This window comes from Rousettus aegyptiacus, unplaced genomic scaffold, assembly GCF_014176215.1.
Source record: "Rousettus aegyptiacus isolate mRouAeg1 unplaced genomic scaffold, mRouAeg1.p scaffold_m13_p_3, whole genome shotgun sequence".
In the NCBI taxonomy this organism is placed as follows: Eukaryota; Metazoa; Chordata; class Mammalia; order Chiroptera; family Pteropodidae; genus Rousettus; species Rousettus aegyptiacus.
In genome coordinates, this window is record NW_023416306.1 from 125,152,814 (window position 1) to 125,180,277 (window position 27,464).

At 34.7% G+C, this 27,464-nt stretch overlaps 2 protein-coding genes across 9 annotated transcripts in view; one reads left to right on the forward strand and one right to left on the reverse strand.

The window, feature by feature from the left end:
* Positions 1–82: 82 nt before the first annotated feature.
* Positions 83–23,020, forward strand: PIGB (phosphatidylinositol glycan anchor biosynthesis class B). 4 transcript variants are annotated; one of them, XM_016158215.2, is made up of 12 exons: positions 83–252; positions 2,128–2,263; positions 2,690–2,807; positions 6,632–6,736; positions 8,413–8,543; positions 11,630–11,770; positions 13,036–13,087; positions 14,052–14,263; positions 14,840–14,904; positions 19,971–20,184; positions 21,372–21,552; positions 21,863–23,020. In XM_016158215.2, the coding sequence occupies exons 1-12, from the start codon at positions 120–122 to the stop codon at positions 21,998–22,000; spliced, it is 1,626 nt and encodes a 541-aa protein (XP_016013701.1). In that variant the 5' UTR covers positions 83–119; the 3' UTR covers positions 22,001–23,020. The 4 variants fall into 4 exon arrangements, with proteins under 4 accessions (XP_016013701.1, XP_016013717.1, XP_016013727.1 ...); XM_016158241.2 differs by lacking the exon at positions 83–252 and adding an exon at positions 333–452; XM_036238416.1 differs by lacking the exon at positions 83–252 and adding an exon at positions 426–552.
* Positions 6,609–27,464, reverse strand: part of CCPG1 (cell cycle progression 1) — a 53,806-nt gene continuing 32,950 nt past the window's right edge. For 3 of the 5 annotated variants that reach the window (XM_016158203.2, XM_016158176.2, XM_016158185.2), the window contains 2 exons: positions 25,311–26,707; positions 21,816–22,986 (listed from right to left, as the gene is read on the reverse strand). In XM_016158203.2, the coding sequence (XP_016013689.2) occupies positions 22,797–22,986; positions 25,311–26,707 (1,587 nt within the window). In that variant the 3' untranslated portion in view covers positions 21,816–22,796. Of the gene's footprint in view, positions 17,283–21,815; positions 22,987–25,310; positions 26,708–27,464 lie in introns of those variants that run through there. The other 2 variants (XM_016158192.2, XM_016158198.2) reach the window with 2 other exon arrangements.

Consider the following 27,464-nt stretch of genomic DNA (forward strand, 5'->3'; position numbering starts at 1 on the left):
GACGGCGGCTCGCAGAGGCCAAACTTAGTGAGCGGAAGAGCAGTGCGCGCCACTTTAGGTTCCCTCTGCGGTGCAAGGTGGTGGCCGGAATCCTCAGCGGAGGCCAGAGCAGATGCAGTATGGAGCGAGAACCAGGTGATAGCAGGCTCTTTTTCCGCGGTCTCCAGAGTTGCTCCCACGAGAAAATGAAGCTGCGAAAGAGAAAGTCAGCCTCATACTTCAGCTCCCAGAAGAGCACCGGGCGCCGCGGAGGTGAGTGAGGGGTGGGGACGCCCAGGGAAGAGGAGGTGGCGGGAAGTCGCGGACTCAGACCGAGGGTTCCATCTGCTGGGTTGGGGTTGCCAAGAAATCGCAGTGCGTGCCAAACAGGCTTCTCGATTCCCGCCGCTTGCACGGCACTGTATTCTGCATTATTTTATGCCTTCCTCCGCGCAGTCGTGTTAAGTGAGTAGGTATGATGGGTCCATCCCGGTTTTTAGAGTCGGGCCATTAAGGCCAGAAGTTACGCAAGGTTTAGCAGCTACAGAGGGGCAGATTCCTCAACGGGACCAGGTCTGACTCCGCCCTGTTTCTTTTGCTCCATTCTTCCTTCACTTTGGTCCCGATGTGATGCAGACAGGAGAAAAATCACCCTAGCAAGTGGGATTTTAACTTGTCGCGGGGTGGTGGTGGTATTTAATATAAAGATGGAGTCCCCATTCATTCAGTAAATACTGACTGGACGTCTTTTATGTGCCAAGGACGGTGTAGGCGGCATGAAAAGAATGCTTAGTTAACCCCTCCGGAAACCTGAGACCGAAAAAGGGGAAAACCTTTTTGCTAAATGAAAAGTGAGGCTGCGAGGATTGTAACCGGGGACTGCGGGGGAGGAGGGTCAGGAAAGGCAGCTGAACCGGAGCTCCCTAGCTTTTTTCCCCTGACTTACCCCTTGTTAGAAGTTGGATCCCGTCAGGGTAAAGGATAGTAACAACAGTAAATTACCATACTTTCAACAGACTTACAGCTGAACTTTTAGGTATTCAAGATCAGCTGTTTCAAAGGCCAGTTCTGAGTATTGTTTCTTCTGCCCCAGTCCACAGGCTAAAGGAGGGTGGGGGGACAGGAATGAACAGTTTCTTGAAGTGTTTCTGGTAGGTGAAAGTTCAGATAGGTCATATACATTGTGCTGAATGTACCATTTGTCCGAGAGACATTTAAAATGTGCTTCGTGTGAATAAGGAAAGAGAATGACAGGAACCCAGAATGATAGTAGAGACTCACAGTGGATCAGAGGCAGGTTGCAGACTCAAAGACTCAGGCCAGACAGGCAGAGCTAAATAAGTCAAAGCACGCTATATTTCAGTACCAGTCATTTGTTTCTAATTGAGCTTCTGTTTTGAAATGCTGCAATATAGATTTTAACATAAAATTTGATTTTTTAAATGTTGGCAACTAAATTCAAATTTAAAAAAATTCTCTGTATTTGGCCTATATGCTGTCCCATCTGTGACTAAGAGCAGGGCAGACAGCAGACCTGAGTTTGAATCCTTTTTGGCCATTTACAACCTTTTTGAACTGGACAAGGAATTTAAATTCTGAGCCTCAGTTTCCTCATATGTAAAATGGGCTAATATCTATCCCATAGCATTATTTTGAGGATTAAATGACATAATGCATGTAAAGGAATGAACTCAGTGCCTGGCATACAGTAAGCGTCAGTGAATGTTATTTAAAAATGTACAGAGGAGCATTTTATATGCAACTGTTTGGCACCTATATAAAGACTTGAGTCCTAAATTAATAATGTTAGCTGGTTTCTTTCTGTTAGATAAACATATAGAATAACCTAATCCACCTAAGGCCTTACTTAACCCAATCTCTTTTTCAGTATTTATCTTAATCTCTTTAAACAATAAGTTGTAAGAAATATTGATTAGATGAAAGGAGTGGTAATCACTCAGTAGTTGACGCTCTGCCCCTTGTGTAACTCTTGGCTCAGGTCTACTTTGAGAGTAGTGTGGAGGGAGCAGTTCACTACTGTGCCTTAACATAGCCTAAGCAAGGGGCCAACCAGAGCAGCATATTTTCCTTCTGCAAGCAGAACTTGTATGACTTTTGTGTCACATTACTTTTTATTTTGTTTTTCAGATCATCTTGGGGAAAACATTTATCTGGTCTTATTTACCATAGCATTACGACTATGTAACTGCTTTTTAGTCCAGACAAGTTTCGTTCCAGATGAGTACTGGCAGTCTCTTGAAGTTGCGCATCATATGGTTTTCAAATATCCTTTGTAATTTTTTTCCAGACCTGGAATGTATATTTATCTTAGGAATTGTGTCAGTTCTATTATACATTTTCAGTCAATCTTTCATATTTTCTCCAAATAATTTTAACTTATCAAATTATCCATTATTTTATACTAATGTTTCTCCTGTATCTTTCTTTGATGTTTATATGTACTTGACTTAACCTATATATAGCACGTATTCCCAGTGCTCAGTACTATGGAGGATATCGATGAAGTAAAAATCACATTTCTGCCTTAAAGAAGTTGAGTTTAGTTGGCCAATTGCATTTTTAATTTAAATATCCAGTATAAAATGCTGTTTTTAAGCTGCTTTTTCAAAAAAATAAAATAGTTTTATATGTGGAAATGAAAGTAGGTTTTATTTCAATGCTATTTAACATTAATCCTTAATTTTACTAATTATGGTTATTTGACCTGGGAATGGACAGAAAGATTGAGGGGTTATACTTACCCCTTAATCTTTGCAAGCATTTACAAGATTCTGTATTTTTTGGGGAAAGATAGTGTTCAGTTACTGGTAAGTTTAAATAAAAGTAATCAAAATACTTGTTAAAAATAGATTTATTCCATCCTTTTTTAAAGCTTAATGTATATTAACTAAATGATGTTATTTGGTATCTTGAAATTTGTTTTTAAAAGGCTACTATTGCCAAACTCTGACTATATCTAGGGTTCCAAAGACATACTATGATGTGTAACTCTTCATTGTGTGCTTAAACACAAGACTAAGCATGAAAGTGTCCTGCTGGGAGCCAGCCTGTTAAGATTTTCAGAATCATTATATTACATATTAATTATTTGGACTTTAGAAGTATACATCCTTCATTATGAATCACTTGAGAACAGTGTTGTATCTTGTTTTATTAACTTGTGAGTAGAAGACCATGTTATATGAGCTTTTGAAGACTAAATATATATAAGCCCACTCAGAATTTAGTGTTTAAAACTCAGAAAAAATTAATTTGACAAAAATTCAAAGATATGCATTATCCTTGTGCTACGTTGAAATTAGGTATCAATGATAAGTAGGGTTATAATTTCTGGATCATGAATTTCTGGGGTCATTTGCCAGAAGAGAGGACAAAGAAAGAACTAATGATGCAAAAGTTTCAAACTTCACTGTTAGGATCTTTTAAGCTATCGTCATTAGGCTCAGAACTTTGGGCCTTCCCCATTTCGTTAGGCAAGTGCCCCAGAATTCCAAAGACAGTCTAAATCCTGAGCAGTTTTTGAAGCCCGAGAGACATTAAGTTTCTGGGGTTTCCCCACCCCCCTAGGCAAGACTAATCTCCCCTTTGCAATATTCGATTCCCCTCTATTGGGAAACAAGGATCATACCTGTGAAACTGATACTTCTCATGGAAAGATCCAGGGGAAGGAGAATTTTGAGCAGTAGCAGAGTTTCTCCCATTGACACAAGTGGAACTTAGGAGCTGTGAATTTTCTGTTCCCCTGCCAGGGCTACCTGCTAGCATGTAGATCGTGCAGGGTATCCATAAAGTCTGGAACCATAGACAGATATACATAATGTCATCAAGGGTAGCTTATATCCCAGGAAGTAGGTTTTATTATAAATGAAGGCGTCTTCAAGATAGAAAAACTTCCGATTCCAGGACCTACACACTGCCTTCAACCTGTAGCTGACTGTCCTGGCCATTTTGTGATTAAAAGGAAACCTCCCGTGGCCCTCTGTCCCCCAACACTCCCATAACCCCCTCCCCCCACCCCAGAAAAGAAGCCTCAGTCTACTTGGAACTTGACCAGGTAAAGAAACATTAGGATGCTATCAGTCAGTCAGTCATACTCATATTGATTTTTTAGAATATAGATTGTATAATTTTGAAACTAGAAGGTCAGAGAAGTAAAGTACGTAGACCAAGGTCACAGAATGTTCAAAGCAGAGCTAAAACTAGATCATAAGTCTACCTATTCACAGCCTAATGTTCTTTCCAGATAGCTTCTCTCTAAACTGCATAAGGTGTGTGCACCCAATGAGGGAAGGCTTGGAGCTGCACTGTCCAATACGATAGCCGCTAAGCACCCATTGATTTTTGAATATCTGAAATATGACTAATCCAAACTGAGAAGTGTTAAAGTAAAAATTGGACGTTAAAGACCTAGTACAAAATAAGAATGTAAAATATTTCTATAATTTTTATATTGATTAAATGTTGAAATGGTATTTTAGATGTCATTTAGATGTATATTTAGATATATTGGGTTAAACAAAACAAATTCATTTTACCTGTTTGCAATTTTTTTATTTTTTAATTTGGCTATGGTAAAATTTAAAATCATCTTTGTGGCTCACATTCTATTTTTACTGGACAGCACTGGTTTAGAACATGTGAGCAGAAAGAGGAATAAGAAGGGAGACATGAATGGGGTACCACAGTGAAGCTTTGAATAGTCAGAAGGTGGCACAGGGACATTTGGCTCCTGGAGCCTAAGGAAGGAGTCAGGACCTTTAAGAACAGGAGAATAGAATGGTAAGCTGCCAAAATAGACTTTATCCTTAGAGTTTAACCCTGGCACATTCCTTCTCTTTTCCCTACCTCACTACTTTTTATTTTCCAGAAACCGTTTGAAACTATTACTTAATTCTTGTCAAGTCCTTAGTATGACCTGGAAAATGATAGTCATCTTAAATGTCTGGAGACATTGCTAATAATGGAATTTACAACTCCACTTATTTCTGTGTTGAGCTAAAATCTACCTTTTAAATTCAATATTTCTACATGACACTACATGACAACCCTTCAAAAAGTTTTATTTATCCAGGACAAACATCTCCAGTTCTAAACTTCATAATCAGATAATGTGTCCTTTAGACATAATTTATTAATATCCATCTTAACATGTGGGTCTCCAAACTGAACATAATATTGAAAGCTAGGGTAACTAGTTCAGAATAGTATAGTGGGACCATTAACTTCATTAATACTATGCTTCTCTCAGTACACAAAGATTTAGTTTTTTAGTAGCTACCTCATATTGTTGGCTTATATTAAATAGGTAGCCAAATTGGGTTTTCAAATGAACTACTTTCAGGCCTGGGAGGTAAGGATGAAGTTTATAGATCTCTATGCAGAACAAACAGAAGGTATGTAATAGGTGCCCTTTAATGCATTTTATAGAGCACAGTTGAATTGAAATTATGAAGTATAGCATTCCTCAAACTCTAAGATTTAAATATTTATTTACAGATTATTAATAAAGAAATGGAACATAAAGCTAAAGTGTTAGAGGCCACTGACAATTGAAAATTGAAAGTTAAGCAGCTTTAAGTTTGATTCGACAAAAATACAAATTTACATGTCTTTAGAAACACATCTTTTGAACAAACCAACATGAAATTGTATTCTACTGGCAAGTGTTATTTTCTTAAAGATAACTATGACACATTTAAAAAAACCCTGAAAGATGCTAATGTATAGCATTAGAATTCCTAACTGTAATTAAGTTATTATATACTTACGCTTTCATTTCTTTTAAGTTTACTCTTAAATAAGTTTATTCATCTAAATACCACGTTTCATAAATGTAGAATACTTGTGCTTTGAAAAAAAAAAGTAACTTGTATTTTATCATCTATATTGCAGGATGGGAAAGTATTATAACTTAGCACAGGCTTTGGAGTTAGGCAGACCTGGGTTTGAATCCTGTTTTCCACATAACTAGCTGTGCAGCATTGGGAAAATTACTTAAGTTTTCTATGCTTCAGGCTCTTCATTTATAGAATAGTACCTATAAGATTATTTGGAGGACTGAATGAACTGATATCAAGTATGTACTTAGTGTAATATCTAGGACACAGTACTATAAGGTTTCATTTTAAATTACCTACTGTTATGCTAATCAAAATAACTAAATGTGCTTCTAAAATAAACCCTTAACACAATGAAATGGTTTGTTAGCCTTTTAAATTAGAATTGGTAGTGTTGTAATATGTAATAAATATGCGTGTGTGTATATATATAATATATAAGCTTACGAAGACTAAATACATACATGCCCACTCAGGACCTGGTTATATTATAGATATAGATATAGATATATACACACATATATATATACATATATATACACATATATATACATATATACATATATATAAAAATGAGAATGGTAAAAGTATCTTGGGTATTTCCATAAAAAATTAATGTATTTTTTGTAGAAATACAAGTATTTTTGCAGAACAATAGAATAATACATTATATCTATTTTTGAACTAAGAATGGCTTTCAATTAATTGATAGTTGGATCAGCTTGTTAATTTCTTATAATTCAGTGTGAACCAACAGATGTTTTTAACATCTTTTTTTTTTTTTTTTAACAAAGATTTGGATTCCTAGACTTGCCCAAGCAGTTCTGTCTGTTATAGCAGACTTGAGGCTTTACTCATTAATGAAACAACTAGAAAATCAGCAAGTGGCAAAATGGGTGGTAAGTCCTAAACACTTTAGAAACTATATTTCATTTACTTCATTCCCATGAGCATGAAGCACAAGGAATAATATCGATAACCAAAAGTTTCAAAAGATAATTCATACAACTTTATAGAGGTACTTCCATAATTAAAAATGGAAAGATGCAAATGATGCATACCATCCATACCTTTCCTCCAGATTGAGTCCTAGGCAGTAGAAGCCACTGATGCCTTCAAACCCTATGAGCTTAACCCTAGGAGACAGGCTTTGGAAGTATCTTCACACCTCAAAACTATCAGAGTCCTTGCCTAACTTTCCATAAAATTCAGTAGGAATAGTTCTAAATCATTGCCTACCTCACAAATCACCTCAGCTGTTTTCAATGCTGTTCTCTATTCCTCCAGCTACTTGAGACTCATCCTGAGAAATACTGCTTCTCACTAAAGCACCCTTTTACCTCTGGTTTGAATGTATGAAATAGTTGGACTCTGTAAGGGAGAGAATGGGGCGTAGAAGACTGTCTTTTATCCTTTTGTCATTTGGCTTTTTTCACAGTGGAGAGATAAATTCCTGATCTCCCATTCAAATCTGGAATGGATTTTCCCATTTAAACCATATCCCAAAAAATGGTTGTAGTAATGTTGTTACTTCACTTTGGGTCTTTCTTAAATTAAGAAAGCTTATTTGAGCCACCTCTGAAATCTTACTATGCTTTTTACATTGTTTCTATTCAAAAATATGTTCCAAATGACCAACACATTTCTAGATGTAATTATAATTATTAATAAATATTAACAATTTAAAGATTAACAGGACATATTTTTGCAGGTAGCATGTTGATTTGTATTAAAAAGGCAGATTGGTTTAGCAAATGAGTCCTTCCTAATTGACTCAAGGATAAAACAGTCTTATTTTCTGCTTATATACACTGCCGAAGGCTAAATCTAAAATGGCAAAGACATAATACCCTTGAATTCCTTCCCTCAAAGTAGCAGCACTAGGTTCTTCTAGTTTAGGAAAAGCCTTTAAACACACGAAAATTGGAAACAATTTTTAAAGGCTATATTTAAATAGATAGGAAGTACACATGTTTAACACCATTGCATCGGCTAACAGGTTTCCTCTAAGATATTTCTTGTGTAGACTTAATGATGCTTCTGTTTGTATATTCGTTCAAAACTGGTTTATTAATTTAGTCAATTTCCAAATTAAAATTGATGTCTCCTGATATGTCATGTTTTTTCTCCTGCATTTTAATTTTTCATCAAGATATAGGCAACATTTTAAACTAAGGTCAATAAAAACAGTCAAAATATTTGTCAGTAATATAAGACAATTTGAGGAATACTGATTGGGAGGACCTAGTTATGAATTTCAGTCCTCTATAAACTACATCAAAGAATCTGTGTTTTATGTCTTTTATTAATGGGAAATGAGATTTAAATAAAATGAAATGCCATAAAAATGTACCTGAAAATGTAAACTTTTTAACCTTAACGAATATAGATCTGATGTTATCTTAGACCTGTGTTTGATATAAGTTCTTAAAAACAGTGTTTGCACATGGCATCTGTTAACATTAATTACCTTGTGATGTGGTTTTTCCAGTATTTAGACTTACTATTTTCCATAGAAGATAACTAAGCTTTTTCATTTCCCACCCCATCTATGTTTGCTCATAATTGTTCTTAGTTCTTTTGCCAGCTATGCTCTTGGTTCACGTGGTATTGCTGTACCAGAACTCTTACAAACACCATGGAAACTGTTCTCACTATAATTGCTCTTTTCTATTATCCTTTGGAAGGTTCAAAGTCTATGAACAGGTGAGATGTATTACTGTTAATATACACAACTAAAGCATGCTTTTGAAAAATCTTAAATATCAACATATTGTAATGTCTAGTGGACCCCTAATGTTTATGAAGATTATTAGAACCACAGATTTTCAGTCAATATATTTATTATAGCAGGAAACAGATATAGTCAAAGTGGGTAATTAAGGAAAAGGTAATAAAATGACTATTTACAAAGGTGTAGACAATGTTTAGAAAAACCAATAAGGGGACACCATAGTGCCCCAGGAATAGCCACAGCAGGAAGTTTCTATTACACCATGGCCTCAAAGGAGCAAGTAGAGGAAATGGTTACATGCAGAGCTGTAACTTTAAGAGAGCCCCAACAGGAGACAGGCACAACCAGCCTTCAGCCAGAGCAAGAGCCCAATTTGCCTCTTCTGTCCTCCTGTTAGCTACAGCCAATTAGCAGCCAGAAAGCAAGATAACCCATTGATATAGTCCATACAGGTCAGCCTCCCTGTACATTGAGCAGGTGAAGAATGGAGAGATCAGATCCAGAAGAGCAGACAGAAAACATATGTACCTGATTTGGGAACATATAAACTGGGAAGTAAATACTAAGCAAAGGGAAAATGAGCAATGGCACAACACTGTAAAAGAGCTTCACTGTATTCTGGGCAAGTTGTCCTGAGTAGCTAAATGTGTGGTAGGATGCGTGAAGAAGAAAAGAATAGGGATGAGGCTGGAATGGGACTTTGCCCTTGTCTAGAATCTGATCTTTATTCTACAAGTTGTAGGGAACCATTGTAGGCTTTTGAGAGGCATGACATAATCAGATCTGATTCAGGAAGAATTCTCTTGTAAAATCAGTATTTAGGATATGTTGAAAGGAAGAAAGCCAGAATTTGAGTCTAGTTAAGAAGCTAGTGACCATTCTTCCTATATAAAAATATGGTTGGATGAAATAAGATCATTTCTGCATTAGATTCTTGACTGCAAAAATAAGCATTCAATTAGATTATCTATATGAGGACTTTATTTAAGACAAAGTGAAAATAAGGAAGATCAGCATCTTAGCCTTGTGGCCAGGCCTAGATTAAAATTATAGAATATCTCAGCCACACAACTGAATTGGAAGGTTATGCAGAATGTAAGGTAGTTTTGAGGAATGGGCTGTTGTTCTGTGGTGCTTTTATAGGCCAGTCTATGAATCCCTGTTTTCTCCATCATTTTGAGGCTTTCTCAGGCTCTGTCCACTTCTGTTCTCACTACCAGTTGCCCAATTTTCCCTGTATTTCACATTTAATTTGAAGGAATATCATTAAGTCTGTTAAATATCATTATCCCTATTTGGACAGAGCTTTCACACTGGCCAGTCTTAGATGAGCTGCCTCAGCTCAGATGCCGTCCCCTAATTCTGTCAGGAAGGGAGGGTCATGTGAGACAGATGACCACTGTATAAACATTCTTCACATGACAAGTACTATTCTTGCCCTGACGATAAATGACATTTTGCAAACTCCTTTAAAAATGCACATATAGTGAAAGATTTTTAAATTGGCATGAGGCTATCTAAACATTTATATCTGCAGAATGAGAATAACAACTCATAAGAATTAAATGAGAATCTATGTAAATTGTATAGCACAGGACCCCATTACAAAGTGCTTGGTAAGTACTGATGATGACGATGTTGTTAAAGAATATTTCTGGGTAATACAAAAAAAAAAAAAGACTATGATGACTAGGAAAAGATTCCAGACAAGTGACAGGACTTGATGTAAAATGATGGTAGTGGGAATGAGAAAGGAACAAAGTAAATGTATGGGATGAGAAGCTACTATTTAAGGTGACTCTAAAATTTTAAGACTCAGAAACTGGGTGATACTGTTAACTTACGTACTAGACACTGAATAAGTTTGAGGGAAAGTTGTGGGGCTTATTTGAGACACTCTGATTTTGAGTGCTAGTAAGAGATGAATGTAGACAAATATTCAGGAATGAGAAGTCGAAGTCTGAGAATTTGGAGTGAGGTTAAGACAAGAAATGTACATTTGGGCATCCTTTAGGGAGTTTCACTAGAGCAGAAGTTGCAATTTAGATGTTCTGCAAGTCAGACCAAGCCACAAATGTGTTTTATTTCACCTACACAGTGTTTTTGTATTTTTAGTAAACTATTTGACAAAGTTTTAAAATTAGGAGATCTTACATAACATCTGGATTTCTGGCTTCTCTTGAAAAAACAGAAGGCCTAACAACATTTTGGGTCAGGATTCCTTCATGATAACATTAAAGCCCCTATATGGACTAAATCATTCATTTGTATTACCTACGTGATCTCTATATAAGTATTTAAATTTGAAATCCTTGCTCTTACATCCTCACCATTAGAAAGTCTTCATAATTATTAGTTAATAGATATATAATGGTGCCATGAAGTTGTTTTATTTTGCTAGCTTTCAGTTTTTCACAGGGCTAAGTATATATCCAGGTGATAATTTACTGTCTGTAGTCTCCATGATTAAATTATCATATAATCTCTTGCCATTTATTGAGAGAAATCCTAATAGTAAAAATCCACATTTCTATTCATAATCATACAGGTTTGTATAGTAGGCTTTTTATCAGTTGTACATATATGTCTTTCAGTTGGATAAAGTTAGCAGCTTACCTTTTCAAAACAAATTCATATGGACTCAGAAGCCTATGATAGCCTAAATAATCCTAATGTTTATTTAAATGCACTTGGTTTCTTTCTTAGAGAATGGTTTTATGGATTATCTCTTATAGCCTTATGAGAGACTTGATCATTTTTCTATCAGGAAAGTTCTATGGTTAAAAGTTTGTCTGTTTTAACAAACAAGACAAACATTAAAACAGAATAACTGCTTATTTGAAAATACAAGTAGGATATTAGAGCTGGAAAAGACCTTAGATAATACAGATGAGAAAAACTAAGAGCCAGAAAGTATAAGTAACTTTCCCAACTTTACACAGCTATTTATACCAAAAGAAAAATGATCTAACAAAAAAAGTTATAGCACAGTGTAAATAGTAGATAACTTCTAAACTCATTTCTTAGTTGTCTTGACAATATATTTTCTTTGTTTTAGTATCAAGTACTCATCCCTGGTGGCACTTGCCTTCATAATTCGTCCCACAGCTATCATTCCATGGATACCTTTGCTCTTAAGACATATCTGGCAAGAACAGAGAAAGCTTGATCTTATTCTACATCAGTTTTTACCTGTAGGGTGAGTAGTGCTACAGTCCATCTAACCAAATGTCTTAAAAGGATATAGAACACTTATAAATTGATACAACCACTTTGAAAAACTAAGTATTTACTAAAGCTAATTGCACTATACCCTAGCGCTCAGTTAATTTCAATACTAAGTATATAGTCAACAGAAATGTACATGTATGGGAACCAAAAGGCGAGTCAAAGAATGTTCATAACAGTGTTAACAGCTATTAAAAAAAAAAAAAAAGGGAAGCACAGTGTCCAACAGAATAAATACACTGTGACATATAAATTTGGTGAGTATTATACAGTATTATAAATTAATGAACTACTGCAATATGCAAAAAAACATGGTTAAATCTCATGATTGTAGGAAACTAGACATGAGTACATATAGCATGATTCCATTTTTGTAAAATTCAAAAAAAGGTAAAACATCTACCCTATCAAAAGTCAGGATAGTTACTGGTCACCTTTGGGAAGAGAGTGGAGATTGGTTGGGGGGATGAGGGGGCCTTTTAAAGTGCTAATAATGCTCTGTATCCTGCTCTGTATGACAGTTTGTTTTCATATTGTGATGATTCATGAAGACTTATAGTTTACTTTTCTGTATATGTTTTTGATATGCCACCTGAGATGGCTCTAATCCCATTCTCTTGATATACATGTTCCTGAATAATCCCCTTGAGTGTGGGCTGGACATTTTGACCCAATTCAAACAAACAAATATGGCAGAAGGGATGTCATATCCATGATTGGGTATAAAGACTTTTACCTTGGGTTCCTGTCTCACTCTCAGCTGGCTCAAGCCAGGGGAAGCCAGTTGCCATGTCATGACCTAGTTTTAAAGGAGAAGGTCACATATGGGAGGCTGAGTCCTGCCAACAATCATGTCAGTGAGCTTAGAAGCAAATATCCCCAACATCCCCAATCAAGCCTTCAGCCAACATTTTGACAATTCAGAGACACTCAGCTAGGCTGTACCTGAATTCTTGACCCACAGAAACTGTGAGATAAAAAATGTTCACAGTTATAAGTTGCCAAGTTTTGGGGTAATTTGTAATGCAGAAATAGATAGTGCAGTGTTTATTACTTTTAAAGTTTCCTTAAATGCAGCTCCTGTCATGAAAAACTTCAAAATGTGTAAATCCATATTCAGTAGGTGACACTGAAGCATTTTAAAATGGCTTTTGATGCAAGGCACTTGTAAAGCCATGCCAATATTGGATTTTCAATAAGTTCAGAATGTTAATCACCCTTCTTTTCATTTTTCAGATTTGTCACTTTGAGTTGGTCTCTGATAATTGATCGTATGTTTTTTGGGCAAGTAGGTAAAATATTTATTACACTAAAAACTCAATCAGACTTTTTAATCAATCCATGAATATTTGGGAATGTAGGCAAATCATTTTTTTTAATAATATGGGATACATTAAAAAAAACTACTAGCATATGCCTTTGATTCAATTTGCTATGCTTTCTATTAGATAACAGAATTGAGTATTCCTAGTTGAAGTTCGAGTCCACTTTAAAGGCATTTTTTAAGGTTTGTAACAATAAAGGTTAGATTTTTTAATAATGCTAATTGACTTCATGGTAATCATTCAGAATTCAAATTAACCAGAATACTCTATTCTTCAAGCATTGGCGTGACATTTTAAACTCATGACTGTTGGTTGTTTTTAAGTTCCCTGTTTTTAAGCCACTTATGGGCTCTGGAATCAGACTGCCACAGCATGAAGCTTAGTGCCCTGTTACCTGTGTGACCAAGGACAAGTTATGTACCTTTCTTGCCAGTTTCTTTTTCTGGAAATGATTGTGGTACATGTCTCACAAGGTTGGATTAAATGAGATAATGCATGTAAAGTGCCTACAGTGGTGCCTGGCACAAGTGAGCGCTTAATGTTAGCTGTAATTGCTGTTAATTATTACCTGCTTTGTGCCATAATTGCAACTGTAATGTTTTCACAGCTTTATCTTAATAAGTAATATGTGATATAATGTACTACAGAAGAATTTTAATGTGGTTATAACACACACTGTCATAAAAATTATTTTTTTAGGATTCTCTATAGCTCTAATTCTATGTAAAACTTACATTGTCAAACTAGTGTTTTACAAATTAATAATACTTAAACACAAAAAATGGTTTCATATGATCACTGTTCAAAATTATCAATGTAAACTTGGTTCTCAGATGTTATTCTTAATTTAATGTCAAATTCCTTAATGCCAAAGATTCACACTTGACACTAATACATTTCTATTTCTCTTTCCTTCAACTATGCCAGTGGACTCTGGTTCAATATAATTTTTTGAAATTTAACGTGCTGCAGAATTTGGGAACATTTTATGGTTCTCATCCATGGCACTGGTACTTCAGTCAAGGTTTTCCAGTTGTCCTAGGTACTCATTTACCCTTCTTCATTCATGGCTGCTTTCTAGCCCCAAAAAGGTACCGGATACTTTTGGTGACTGTGCTGTGGACACTGCTAGTATATAGGTAAGATTTTATTTGTTTAAATAGTTAACTTTCATAATTTAACCAAGCAATTATTCAAAAAGAAAATATCTTTTGGAGATGCAGTGACTCTTTTATGAGTTGTTAATGGGGATTATTTAGCAACAGAAAGGCAGTAATTATGCTGATGCTCAGGTAGAATAAATACTTCTGATATGTAGTTTCCTTAACAAGGATAACACTCAATTTTTAAGAAGTTGAACAAGTTTCATTTGCTCCTAAAAAACAGAGATTACCAAAATTTTAAGTATCGAAGAACCAGAGAAATATTTTTAAATGAAAATATATGCATCTTTATTCCAAATTTGAGTAATATGACTTACTTTTTTGGTAATAGAAATCCATTTTTTAGAATACTGGCATTAGACATTGATATCAAATATTAGAATTACTTTTAACATATCGCCTTATAACTAAAAAATGACACTAATTCCTAAAGCATGAAAGTCAGTCTCAGTACTCAAAAAAACAGGTCATATTATTTCATTTTAAATACACTAATCTCGAACTATCATATAATATGTAAAAATATTTTTTTATATCTTTGTTTTATTATAGCATGTTGGACCACAAAGAATTCAGGTTTATCTATTCAGTTTTACCATTTTGTATGGTGTTTTGTGGTAAGTATTTTTGTTCAATATAGAAAAAATATTTAGAAAGTTAGAAGACAATAAACTCATTAAACTCTAAAATATTATTTATTTTCACCTAGGCTAAAAGAGAATTGCTTCTTAATTACAAAATAATTGTGTTGCTGCAATGTTCTCTTTTTTGCAGCCTAAATATCCTTTTTCCTGTGTCCTATAAAGTGAGATCAAATCGTAAAGATCCAATATTCAAAGCACCTTTTGGTGGTGGTGTTTCTAGCTATTAGAAATCTTTCACTAAAAAGTAATAGAATATCTTTTTTAGAATAGCTACTTTATGGTTAGACTACGACGTTCTTCATTCCACAAATGAAAATATGTTTATAGCTGCTGAAACTAGTTTTTGAAGTTTTTAATGCTTTAAGACTCACTCTAATGCATATGCAGTTTTTAAAGTGATTCACACCTAATTTTATTTTTGGCCTTTTCTCCATTATTTCCTGTAGGTCTTGGCAATAATTTTTTTACATGTGACTTCTCAAGTTTTATGTTACTCAGCTCTGGAAAATATGAAATTTTACATTGGTTGGTTTGGAAAAATCATGAATTGAAACTTTATTAACTTTAATTCAGAATAAATGACTTTTGGTTTCCTTCAAATATTAATCACTAAAAAAAAAAATCACTGGACTGGAGAGAGAATAAATGAGTAATCAATGGGACTAGAAACAGGGAAAAGCTAAGGAGTTAATAGTATCACACTTTTTACTTAAAAAAAGAACTCAAACCAGTTAAGCAGCCTTCTTGACCAAGTTTACATTATGTTCTACAGATCTCAGATGTACTCTCTTCAATTTAGGTACAAACATACACAGCTACATATTTATACATCTTAAGTGCTGAAACCAGTGTTAATTTATGTCATTACTTTATACACAAATGCAGGCACATATAAAAATTAGGCATCTATTTGTAAGTCTTAAGAATATTGGGCCCATTTACCAGAGCACATTTATTCATATTTTATAAAATGAGTCACTATTCATATTTTAACTTTTTCTTTTTTTATGACAGCCTGAGTTATAATTAAATCAAGTTTGGTTTCTGCCCAGGTGAACATTGCCAGACTACTAGAAGACAAATACATGTGTGTTTGGTTTGGTTAATTCAGGAAGTTGTTTTGATTCCATTTTTATACTCTGGGTTTTTCCAGCATTGCACTTCTATGGGTGTCTTTACAAAGTGTTTTAGGGAAAGACTGAGTTTTCTGCACCTCATGCCCAGTCCAAAAGATGGCATCTTTAATTGTTAGGGTCCCAGTAATCCCTTGTTTCCAGTCCTAAAGATTTAGATAAAATGATGAGGGTTGAAGAGCTTCTTTTATAATGGACAAGAACCAGCCTTTCTCCCTCCTGCTTCCACTCAGAATGACCCCTGAAGGACAGAGACCCACCAAAATCTGTGACCTTCTCACAGGATGTAATCATTCCCTCTGGACACATATACCCAAGGTTCTTAAGTGAACCAAAAGATTTTGATTCTTAGGAGTCTTATACTGCCATTAAGAGTCAGAACTCTTTAATGCCAATAGTTTCCAACAACAGGACAATTAAGTAATGAGCTCACCTAGACAAAAGTCAGGAATGATGTCAGATAACAGTTCTTTTTGGAGTTCTTGATATTTTAAATAATCCAGTTTGAACCTTTTCTAACTACCTTTGAAATCTTGAGTTATATTATACTTCAAATGTCAGTTTTATTCTATTCTTGCATGATCTATTTCGACCTGATTTTATATAAACAGGACAACTCTATTGGCAACCGCTGTGTCACAAACCACCTCAAAATTTAGTTGCTTAAAACTCTTATTACTTACATGTCTGTAGTTGAGCTTGGCAGTTCTCATCTCTACCGAGTTTATACAAATGTGATCAGCTGCAGATGGGGTGCACAGCCCTTTTGACCGAGGTTGGTTTCTCACATTTGGGGTTCAGCTGGCTATAAGCTAAGGTTCCTCAGCTCTTCTATGTGCTCTCATTCTCCAACAGGCTAGATGGGCTTGTTCAATGGGTATAGGCAGGGTTCCAAGAGAAGGAATGGTAGTATACAAGGCCCTTTGAGGCCCAAGCATGGAACTAGCACACTGTTACTTGTACCATTCTTTTGGTCAAAGCAAGTCACAAAGCCAGGCCAGATTTAAGAGATGAGAAATAAACTTCAGGCTCATGTAGGGACTGAATATAGGAAGAGGAGTAATTGTGGCCATTTTTTAATCTGTGTTAACTTTTCTTGCCTAGTTTGAATTTCCCTTAGTCCTATCCAAATGAAGAACTTAATTCTAGAAAACATACCTTCTGTGATTGGCTCTGATCCTTAGTGAACTGTATAACCTTGTGCCTCAGTTTCCTTATCTGTAAAAGAAAGGTGCCATTGGTCTAGTAACACTGAAATTCTTAGGTTGAACCTGTCATTTATGCTGGTATGTTTATAGCACTTGCAATCAATTCTGGGTTGAGTGTCCATTGAATGTTTTTGCCACAGTGGCCAATGCAGACTTGGTTGTCTCGATTAGGCCACTTTATTTTTCTATATACTAATCTTTTTATCAAAATTGCACATGTACATTGTTTCAGAAGTCATTCCATAAGGAGTTTGTTTTAAAAAAAATGGTTCCCCCCGCCCCGCTCCCAGAGGCAATCATACTTTTAGGTGGTTATTTTGATATTTATCTCTAAATAAAATGCTAATACTGCCTTAAAGATCTTTGGTTTTGGTACTATCAACTTCTCACTATGGAAGATGAAATTATAGCTTATTTCCTTAGCAAAGTAGCAACATAAAATTCTTGCTACCTTCTTCTGTTCCCAGTATTCTCACATGGTTCTTAATAGTTCAGATATTCTTCCCCAGGCCCACTCTCCTGAACATTCCATTCTAGAATCAAACCACCCTTTGTTTTACTCATGGAAACGGTGGAATCAAGATGACCTAACAGTTTTCTCAAAGAATATTTAAAAGTGAAAATGTTAACTCAGAAATATCTCTAATTCATAGAACTTGGGAGAGATTTTTTTTCTTAACATTGTTTTTAATATTTCTTGCCCAAACTAGGATGCATCCTTGCTACCCCTCAGTGTTTGACAGGATCAGTTACGTACAACCCCCAATTCTCATCCTCTTTGTTACAGTGAACCTTTGGGTTCATTGCTAAAGAATACAGAAAAACACACTATCCAAAACTTTAAAAGTGATTGTGTGTATCAAGATAAATCATGTATGACAATTAGGAGATATGGCTGAGTAAAGAAGAAACTAACTCATGAGGGACCTTCTTATATTTTTAAGACTTTACCTGGGAGAATAGTCAATTAGGACAGAAAGGATTTAAAACATTTTTTTTTTTAAACAGTAGGTTCAATGAGAGTGATTTGGTAAGAACCCAGTATATTACAAAAAAAAATACTAATGGTACAAAAAATAATAAACAATCAGTGTCATCCTCTAATCATCTAGTCCCATCCCCCAGTTATAATTATCACTCTTATAAATCCCTCCAGAAATTTTCTTTATGCTCACTTTAAATATCTTTTTGTAGGCCCAGATAATATTCTGGGATGTTACTTAGCATTGAGTTATCAAGAGCTACTATGTGAAATGGAAGGGCCTGTATTCTGTAGTCACCAGGGTTCGTACTCAGTCCTTGTAGCTGGCATGGAAACTACATGAAACTGAAAGATTTCTGTAAGTGGTTTCTATAGGACATTTAGAAAACTTGTTCCTAGAATCTTCAGTAATTGTGTGTGTCGGGGGGAGGTTCACATTTCAAATTAGGTAATATTACATTTCCTAGTGGTGACTATATCACCTTGTGAAGTGAGCTCATTTTTGGGTAGACCCATTTAGTGCGAACTACATCTCTTTATTTGTATGTACAATTAAGCAGACTTACTGGATGGCAGCTATTAGGATCTTCTTAATTATCTCTTTTAAATAGTAAAGAAACCATACTGTTTCCCTATAAGAAAACCATGGATTCTGGGCATCTCTTGTGGTTCAGTCTAACATTCAATCTGTATCTTTACAATTTTCCCTTTAGCAACTCCAATTTCTGAAATCCCCTTGGTAAACTTTTCAAGGTCAGATGGTTTGAAAACCTTCAGTCTTCAAATTCATGACTGTTCAACTGTCTCTTCTCTTTCCAACATTTTATTATTTCTCCAAATAATACAGAGATTCATTTCTCACTAAAAGGACCCATCGTAAAATGAGCTAGCTTCAAAGTGAAAATCACCACAAAATAATATAAGCATTACCTAATTTAAAAGACTCCACTCAATACTAAAGAAGCTAGGAAGACAAGCACATTTTCTTCCAGCATTCCTGCCAGAATGCCCTTTTTACATTAGCCACCATGTATTCCAGTTTTGTTTCAATCACCGATACCACCTTATCTGTCCCTAGTGTTAAATTTCTGGTAAAACTTTAACATATAATGAATGAACAAACTGTTAATGAGTGAACCACTTTAGAGGCCCATGGTATACTTGAGAGCAAGTTGTCTTCTGGGGCCTTGTTGTAGACTACTGAAGCATTTTGTAATTTTGAGCCCACTAGGTAAATAGTTTTTGCCTGTCAACACAAGGAAGCACTTCACTTTCGAGTTGTATTTGCTGCTGTTTTATCTGTGGCTGGAATTATTAGATGGCAGAACTTTTGCAAACGATTTGTTTCTGATAAATCTAATTCTAGTTTTCATCCTCTTCAGTAGGTTCCTCATTTTACCATTTCAAACATCTTACAAATTTAGAATTAAGTTTTAAACAAGCTTGGTTTTCTTGATCTAGCTACATTTTTTTTTATCACACTTTTCATATTCTTTGGTTAATCAGAACTATTTTTAGTGGCACTATGTAAAACGGCTGTGTGATATTCCAACTACTGAATGGAATGCACCGTACATAATGTTATCTAAAATATTCACAGAGGAACAAAATTGAGCATCTAAGATTTCTTGAACTAAATTTACTTTTAGCTGTTAATTGTATGTTATCAGATGTCTTAGAATAGATGAAGTTATTTTCATGTCTATCTTCATACAGGGTATTCACTAAACCACCTGAAAACATGGAAGAAACCAGCTCTAAGTTTCCTGTTTTTATCAAATATGCTCCTCGCTCTCTATACTGGTTTAATTCATCAACGAGGTACTCTTGATGTCATGACTTATATTCAAGAACTCTGTTACAAAAATCCTAATAAATCTACAGCTTCGGTGTTTGTAATGATGCCTTGCCACTCTACTCCTTTTTATAGGTAATAGAAGTTGTTCCACTATATGCTATTATTAAGAAAATGAAGCTACTTTAAAATTCCTTTCAGATTCCTGAATTTAAATTAATTGATCATTGATCAAATGATTGAAAGAAATTTAAAACTCCATATTTATTCACTGCTGAATTTTACAAACCATTTGAACTATGTTGTCAATAAAAATCATATACTTTTAACTTTGATCTTTAAAAATTTATATTTAAATTACCTGATTTAAAGATAGTATATGTTATAGATTTGATGGTATGCTTAGTAAAGAAATTATCATTGATCTTACTACAAATCTTTGTGACAAATTCCTTATGTATATACAGTATTGAATTAATCTCAAAACACTAACTTCTAGTCCAGATTTACTACTGGGCTATTGCCCTGATCCTAAACAAGTCTTTTTAATCTCTTTGGATTATCAGTTGTATGGCCAATAAAAATTAGGGAATTCAGTTAGATAATATCCTAATGCTTGAATTAAATGTTTCTGAGAATATAACACTAAAATTGCCTTAACTATGCTGGGTATATATCCATTTAGCTCTATGCTTGTTATTTCAGGAAGCTGTATTAGTTACCAATTGCCCAATAAAGGTACAAGGGCAAACAGCTTTTCTTTAGAAAAGTTAATCAGTGAACATATGCTGCTCTCTATTACTAAATCTTACTTATATAAGAACAATAACAACAAAAAACCCCCACAAACCTTGTCATTTGTCATTGAAGGATGTGATCCATCCCCTTTCAGAGCTGAAAGGGAAGAGAGCAACAATCCTTTCTGGTTCACGTCCAATTTTCTACCTTGCCTAATAAACCTATGGGGATTTACTCTCTTGTTAACAAGTAACCTACATGGTATCAAAGGCCCCTTACATTCCTGGAAGACCATGCCAGTGTTAGAGAATATTAGGTCCCCCAAGCTCTGACCTACCACCCCATCTTGAAATGGAGTTTCATACTTTAGTTTGGACTTATAGGTTATGCTCCTCCTGCACTGGTACATGCCATGAAATCATATTTTCCATCTCTGAGAAACTGCATTAAAGGCTTGCTTCTTCACCTTAGTTGGAACTCAGTTTCAGATTTCACATTTTGTTATGTTAACACGACATATCTTAAGAGTAATCTGAAAACTTTCACAACTTCTTGTAATTATAATGGTAACTTTCTTTTTATAGCCATGTCCACTACCCACTTCCAATGAGATTTCTTGAATGTCCCCCAAACCTGACTGGAAAAAGTCAGTATCTTGATGAAGCAGATATATTTTATCTAAATCCCTTAAACTGGTTGTATAAAGAGTTTCACAACAATTCAACATTACCTACGCACTTGATCATCTTCAGCATTTTGGAAGAGGTAAGGAAACATGAAAAAAGGGAAAACGGTATTTTATCTTACCTTAGGTTTAGCAGGTAAATAGACAATCTAACTTTTTTATGGTCCCTTTTATCCCCATATTTTGTAATTGGTAACTTTTCCCTAGTCAAAAATCACCCCCAGTTCCATATGTATATGTAACTTACCATGAGTTAATTTAAGAAATGACATTGTTTTTATTTTTTTAAAAGTTGTAGAGGCACAAGTCACAATAGGCCATTCAAAAATTCTTAAAACAGTACTCAGCAAAATGTAGCCTTTATTTACTCAAACATTTATTTATTTCTAGGAAATAAGTGCTTTCCTAATTTCAAGAAACTACGAGAGAACTGCTGTTTTCTTTCACACTCACTTGCCAGAGGGTCGAACTGGAAGTCACATATACGTCTATGAACGGAAGTTAAAAGGGAAACTCAAAAGAAGATGAAAGTCTGAACTGTGTTTAGATCTTTCCCAGAGAAATAGAAACTACTAGGTAGAAATATTCAGATGCTGCTTAAAATGTTCTAGTAAACACTGGGTAAGATTCATGGAACTAGCAAAACCCCACTATGAACTGCTTTACCAAATATTACTACTGAGGAAATGTATGAAAAATATCACAAAGTATAAAATCATATATCAATACACTGCCGGATTTTAAATAGACCTTTAGTTTTCCTCATGACGTAGTTTTATTGTTTCTTCCACAATATTCAGATGTGCAAGAAATTTCACAAGAGAACAAGTCAGCAAGTTCATAAGAAGGCAGCAAATTCTTCACAAGTCAACGGGGCTCTTGAACCCACAAAAAGACAAGAAGCAAGAGTAAGATTATAAAATGTTAAAGAAGAAATTCCATCACAATGTACTTTTCTCAAGCTCTACTGCAAATTTAACACAAATATCAGTGTTAATTACACTTTGTTATGTATGATTTGAGCTTGCTTTAAGCTCATACACTGAAAGGAAGTCTCATTTCATGCACAAATCTGTTGCATGCCTGGCTTCCTTAACAAAACTACAGTTCAACATTTCCATTGCAAAAAGATATTCAGCAAAGCTAAACTACAGGAAAATGCAGGTTAGTAAGCTTTTGCTTGATGCTTCTGAGTAATAATATAAAGTCATCTTAGAAATGATAGAAATACATTATCTTGATATTTCATCTTAGTTTCAACACCAAACATTGTAGAAAGCATCCATGTTTGATACAGTTTTCTATTTTAACTTAATCATGACGGTCAATATTTAGGATCAAAAGGTAATTGCCCCAACTCTATTTCAAGATTTGCCATGTGTCTTCCATTAGTGCGACCATATTTATGCCATTTACCTTCCCTTTTATAAGGTTGTGGCTGAGGGTGCTTCTGCTCTTGTTTTCGATGCCTGGAGTTTTCAATATTTACCATACGTTGCTTTTTATCTGGTCGACTGAAAGCAGTAAACACATTTTTCATCTATGTTATTCGAGTTGAATTTATTTAAACAAGAAACAATTTTAATGTTTTTTTCCCCATTAATCTATTATCTGAATACTCTGAAAAAAGGATGTTAAATTAATCTGAAGTATAATCCTAGTATAACCATGCCAAAAAAATTATACTTTTATAGAAAAAAATAGACAAACATTAACTATTGGCAAGAAAGGAAACACTCAACAGATAAAAACAGAAATGTGACGATAAAATAATGAGATGTGTTTCCATTATTTTTCTTCCTTTCCTTAAAAACCAATCAATCCCTCCCCACTGGTTTCATCCCTCAGCAGAAATATGTATATACATCTCTTACAAACAAAACATAATCTTTTTTTTTCTGACAGCTAAGGTTCATGAACAATGTCTACATTTACTGCTTTCCTCAACCTCTATAATCAAACTTCTGTAACAACTTCACTGAAACAGTCCACAATGCCATCAGGATTTGGTCACTACTTCACTTGAAACAGCCCATAATACCACCTATGGCTGACTACCCAATTCACCAGCCAACAAATCCAGTCCTTTATTTTTATTTATATATGTATTTATATATTTATACACACACACACACACACACACATTTGACACACCTATATTATATTCCTTTTCCTTGAGCTCTGTAAATTTTCATTATGCCACTTTGATCTTGTCATTCTCAGACTTCTTTTCCTACAACCCTTTAGATTGGTGTTCCCCAAGAAGTCTGATAAATACCTCAGTCTAGACTATTTCTACACACACAACAGAGTCTGGGCTAGAGAAGAGAGTCATACAATAACTAATGGCCAGCTAATCCTCTCCATTTGGATTTCAATAGGTAACTCCAAGCACAGTTCTCATTTTCAATTCCCATTATCCCAAACTTTCTGGCATTCCTTATCTTAGAGGTATCAATATCCAACTAGTGACCCAACCCAGAAATCTGAAAATCAATGTTAATTTCTACTCTTTCACAAGAAATATCACCAGTTTTTAGTATTGTCTCCCTCTTTCCACTCCTGCTTATCGGGCTCATGTCTGTATTGTTTAAAAGACCACCTTCTAGCTTCTAGCTTCACCCTTTTCAACCAATCCTCCTGGCTGCTCTAGTGACCTAAAATGCGATAAAGCAAGTCCCTGAGCATAAAACGAGGTCCTTATGATCTGAATATTTTCTCCTTAAAGTGGCATGTCTTCACAGCCCCAAATCAAAGTTCCCTTTGACTGGCATGTCCTATCTGGTTGACAAATTCATATATCCTTCAAAAGCCAGTTTAAAAACAGTAGTTCAGTTCAAAGGCCACCTCACATATGAAACCTTTCCAAACATCTCCAGACTGAGACCACTATGTATATAATATGCCTCCATACCTCAATTTCATTAATTTTATCTAACTCTCTAAAAGTTTGTGAACTCCTTGACAGCAAGAATTTTTCATTTGTTTCCTCAGGATAGCTTCACAGTTCCTTGCTCATTATAAGCACTAGTTACAATTGACTAAAGACACCAGAATCAGTCTCATTATTTTATAGACACATTACATTTATTAAGATATATATATGTATGTGTATATACATATATCACTATCTCAAAAGTAAAAAAAAAAGCTAACATTTGAAGATTAGGCACGTTTCATGTTACAGAATGTAAAGCTGTAAGCAATGCATACAAAGTTATTTTGAAAAGATGTACATAAAGCACACACATTAGAACTTGTGGCTTGCTAAGTGTGCCTCTTTGATCATGCCTCTCCCTTTATCAACAATAATTTTGTAATAAGTATATTAACATCATAATTAGGTGGTAAATGGAATAGACAAATGAAAATATGTCGGACATCCCAACTGTTTACATAAGCTCTTCTAATTTTAGAGTGAAATTTGTATTGTTCACTCCTAGCTTCTCAAAGTAAGTAAATAAATGAAAGATTAAAGGAAAATAATTTCACTTAACTATCTTTTCATACAGACTAAAATGAAAAGAAATGAAATAAGCTAAAATAGGATTTATATATCCTTAACTGATTTTTAAGGTAAATATTAAACCATTTGCTCAAGTCAAACTGATTACATGAAAATTTTAGCCTGTAATAAGCTATTAACTTAAAATTATATCTTTTAATTTATTCTATATTTTCTGGCAATAAAGTACTTTTACAAATAGTACTTTTTTTTTTGTTGTTGTTGTTGTTTTTACAAATAGTAACACTGCAAAAAACTTATCAAATGATAAAATACTATCCAATCTACAAATGTTAAAAACTATTATAACAACATGGTGCTATATAAACCGACCTGGGTCCATACGGAGGGGAAAAAGTGTGACCAAAGAAGTGTCTATATATGTATCCATCCAACTTCTCAAACACTCCATCATTATCTACTTGATATTCCTTCATGTCGTTAAGATAATCTTTAACATCATTAACAAAGTCAGTGAAGAGCTTCTGATCATGTATAAAGACACCATGTACGAAAAACTGATTGACGAATTGATCAAGTTCTTTCCAATGATGAAAACTATCCAGTTTTTCTAGTAAGTACCTTTCAATTAACTGTCTAAATTCATCTATCCTTACAGGATTCAACACTTTCATATTAAAAAGGTTAATGGATTCCTGTTGAGCACATTCAAATACACCAGAACAAGCCTTTCTGAAGGAATTATAATTTTCACTACAGCCATGCTCAGCACTGCATTTCTGTGAATTTGTATTTTTTCCAAATTCTTCAAAGTGAATTGGCTTTTCTTTCCTTCCCTCTCTTTGCGTAGTAGAGCCTCTACTATTCTGGTTTTGTGTACGTGCCTTATACTGTGGATGTAAATATTCACTGAAAACTGTTGGTTTTTTAGCTGCTCCTTCTTTTGTAGCACCAAATCTTTTATTACCCTTTTCATCAAAGATATTCTTGGTGGTATCTTTGAAATGCCTGAAAGTGGATTTAACTGAATCTGAGAATTTTTTCAGATTTTCTTTCACAGCTTCTTTAGCCTGCTTAATTTTTTCTTTATGATGCCTCACAAACTCCTTGGTAGAATTCTTCATGGCATCAAATGTTTCCTTAACCGAACCTAAAAATGTTTCCTTTGACTTATTTTTAGCCCTGTGGTTTCCTCTGCTCCCTTTCTTTTTTCCATCTGTTTCTTGTTTTGTATTTTGATCTTTTGCTTCAACATACAGTCTTTCCCACAAATCAGAACGCTGCTGTTCAAAATTTAGCTTCCGCTCCAGCTCAGTGAGTCTTTCCCGTAAGATTTCTACTTCCTTTTTTTCAGTCAATACTTTGGGAGAGTCTGGATTGCTAGAGCTTATCTGCTGAAGTTCCACCCTTAAAGCCATGGTTTTCAGTCGTTCCCGTTCCAGTTCCCGCCTTAGCATCTTTGCTTCTGCCAATAGCGTCTCCCTTTGATTAAGGAAGCTGTGTGTTTTCTGCTTTTCTTCTTTCAAATGCTGCTTAAGTTTCTGATTTTCTGTAACTAACTCTGTACTTGTCCCTTTATCTTCCAATATTCTAATTTGTTCTCTGAGTTTCCTTAACTCTTCCTGTAATGAAGACAAGGCTTTTTCTTCCTTCTCCAGAGATACTCTTAAATAATGATTTTCTGTATCAAGGCTCTTTTTCTGAGTTTCAAAGGACATCTTCTCTGATTCAGTAACGGTCCAACACCTTGCAAGGTTTTCCTTCAATGACTAAGTTTTTTTGAAAGAGAAAAAAGAAAAATGTCAAGTGTTTTAAAAACTGATTTAAATCTTTAAGATATAATACTCCATAAATGTTTAGTATCTGTATCTGCAGAGACTATCCTTTATACAGTTTTTCCGATATATAAAAATTAGAAAAAAACATATGTAAGAAAATGCACAGCAGAGAGCTATATCAAAATAAGAGCATAGCATGTTCAAATAATTTAAAAGCAGAAAAAAAATTAGCTAGTTTGGTTTAAGCCCTAAGATTCTGAAAAGAGAGATAGGGTGCTTCTGATTAGTGTTTCCCATAATCACATGATGTCTTTAACCATTTCTAGGCCCACTAAGAAGTTAGGAGAAAAGGAGACAGGCCTTCTGTTGACTACAGGACTCCAAGTTTCTTCTGAGATGGCTCCTAGAGAGAATTAAGCCAGGACTAAAGGCTTCTCTTATCTTTGGGTGAGAGAGATTATCTTTAAAAGTAAAATTATATCTAGAGATGACTTTAAGCTTCAAAAAATTCTCTTTAAATTCACTGCACTCTTAGAAGGAAAAAATTCAATAATCTTAGTCCTATGCAAATTAACATCTCTAAATTCTGATAAATCATATCATTTCTCCTGCACTTTGGAGGACTGAATCTTGGTAACATTTGTAACTAATTCCCCCAATTTCAAATAATCTTTTGAAAGAACTGTTAACAGATTAGCGATATAATTCCAAGGTCAGGACCCTTGACAGAAATCGTGTTCAATCAGTT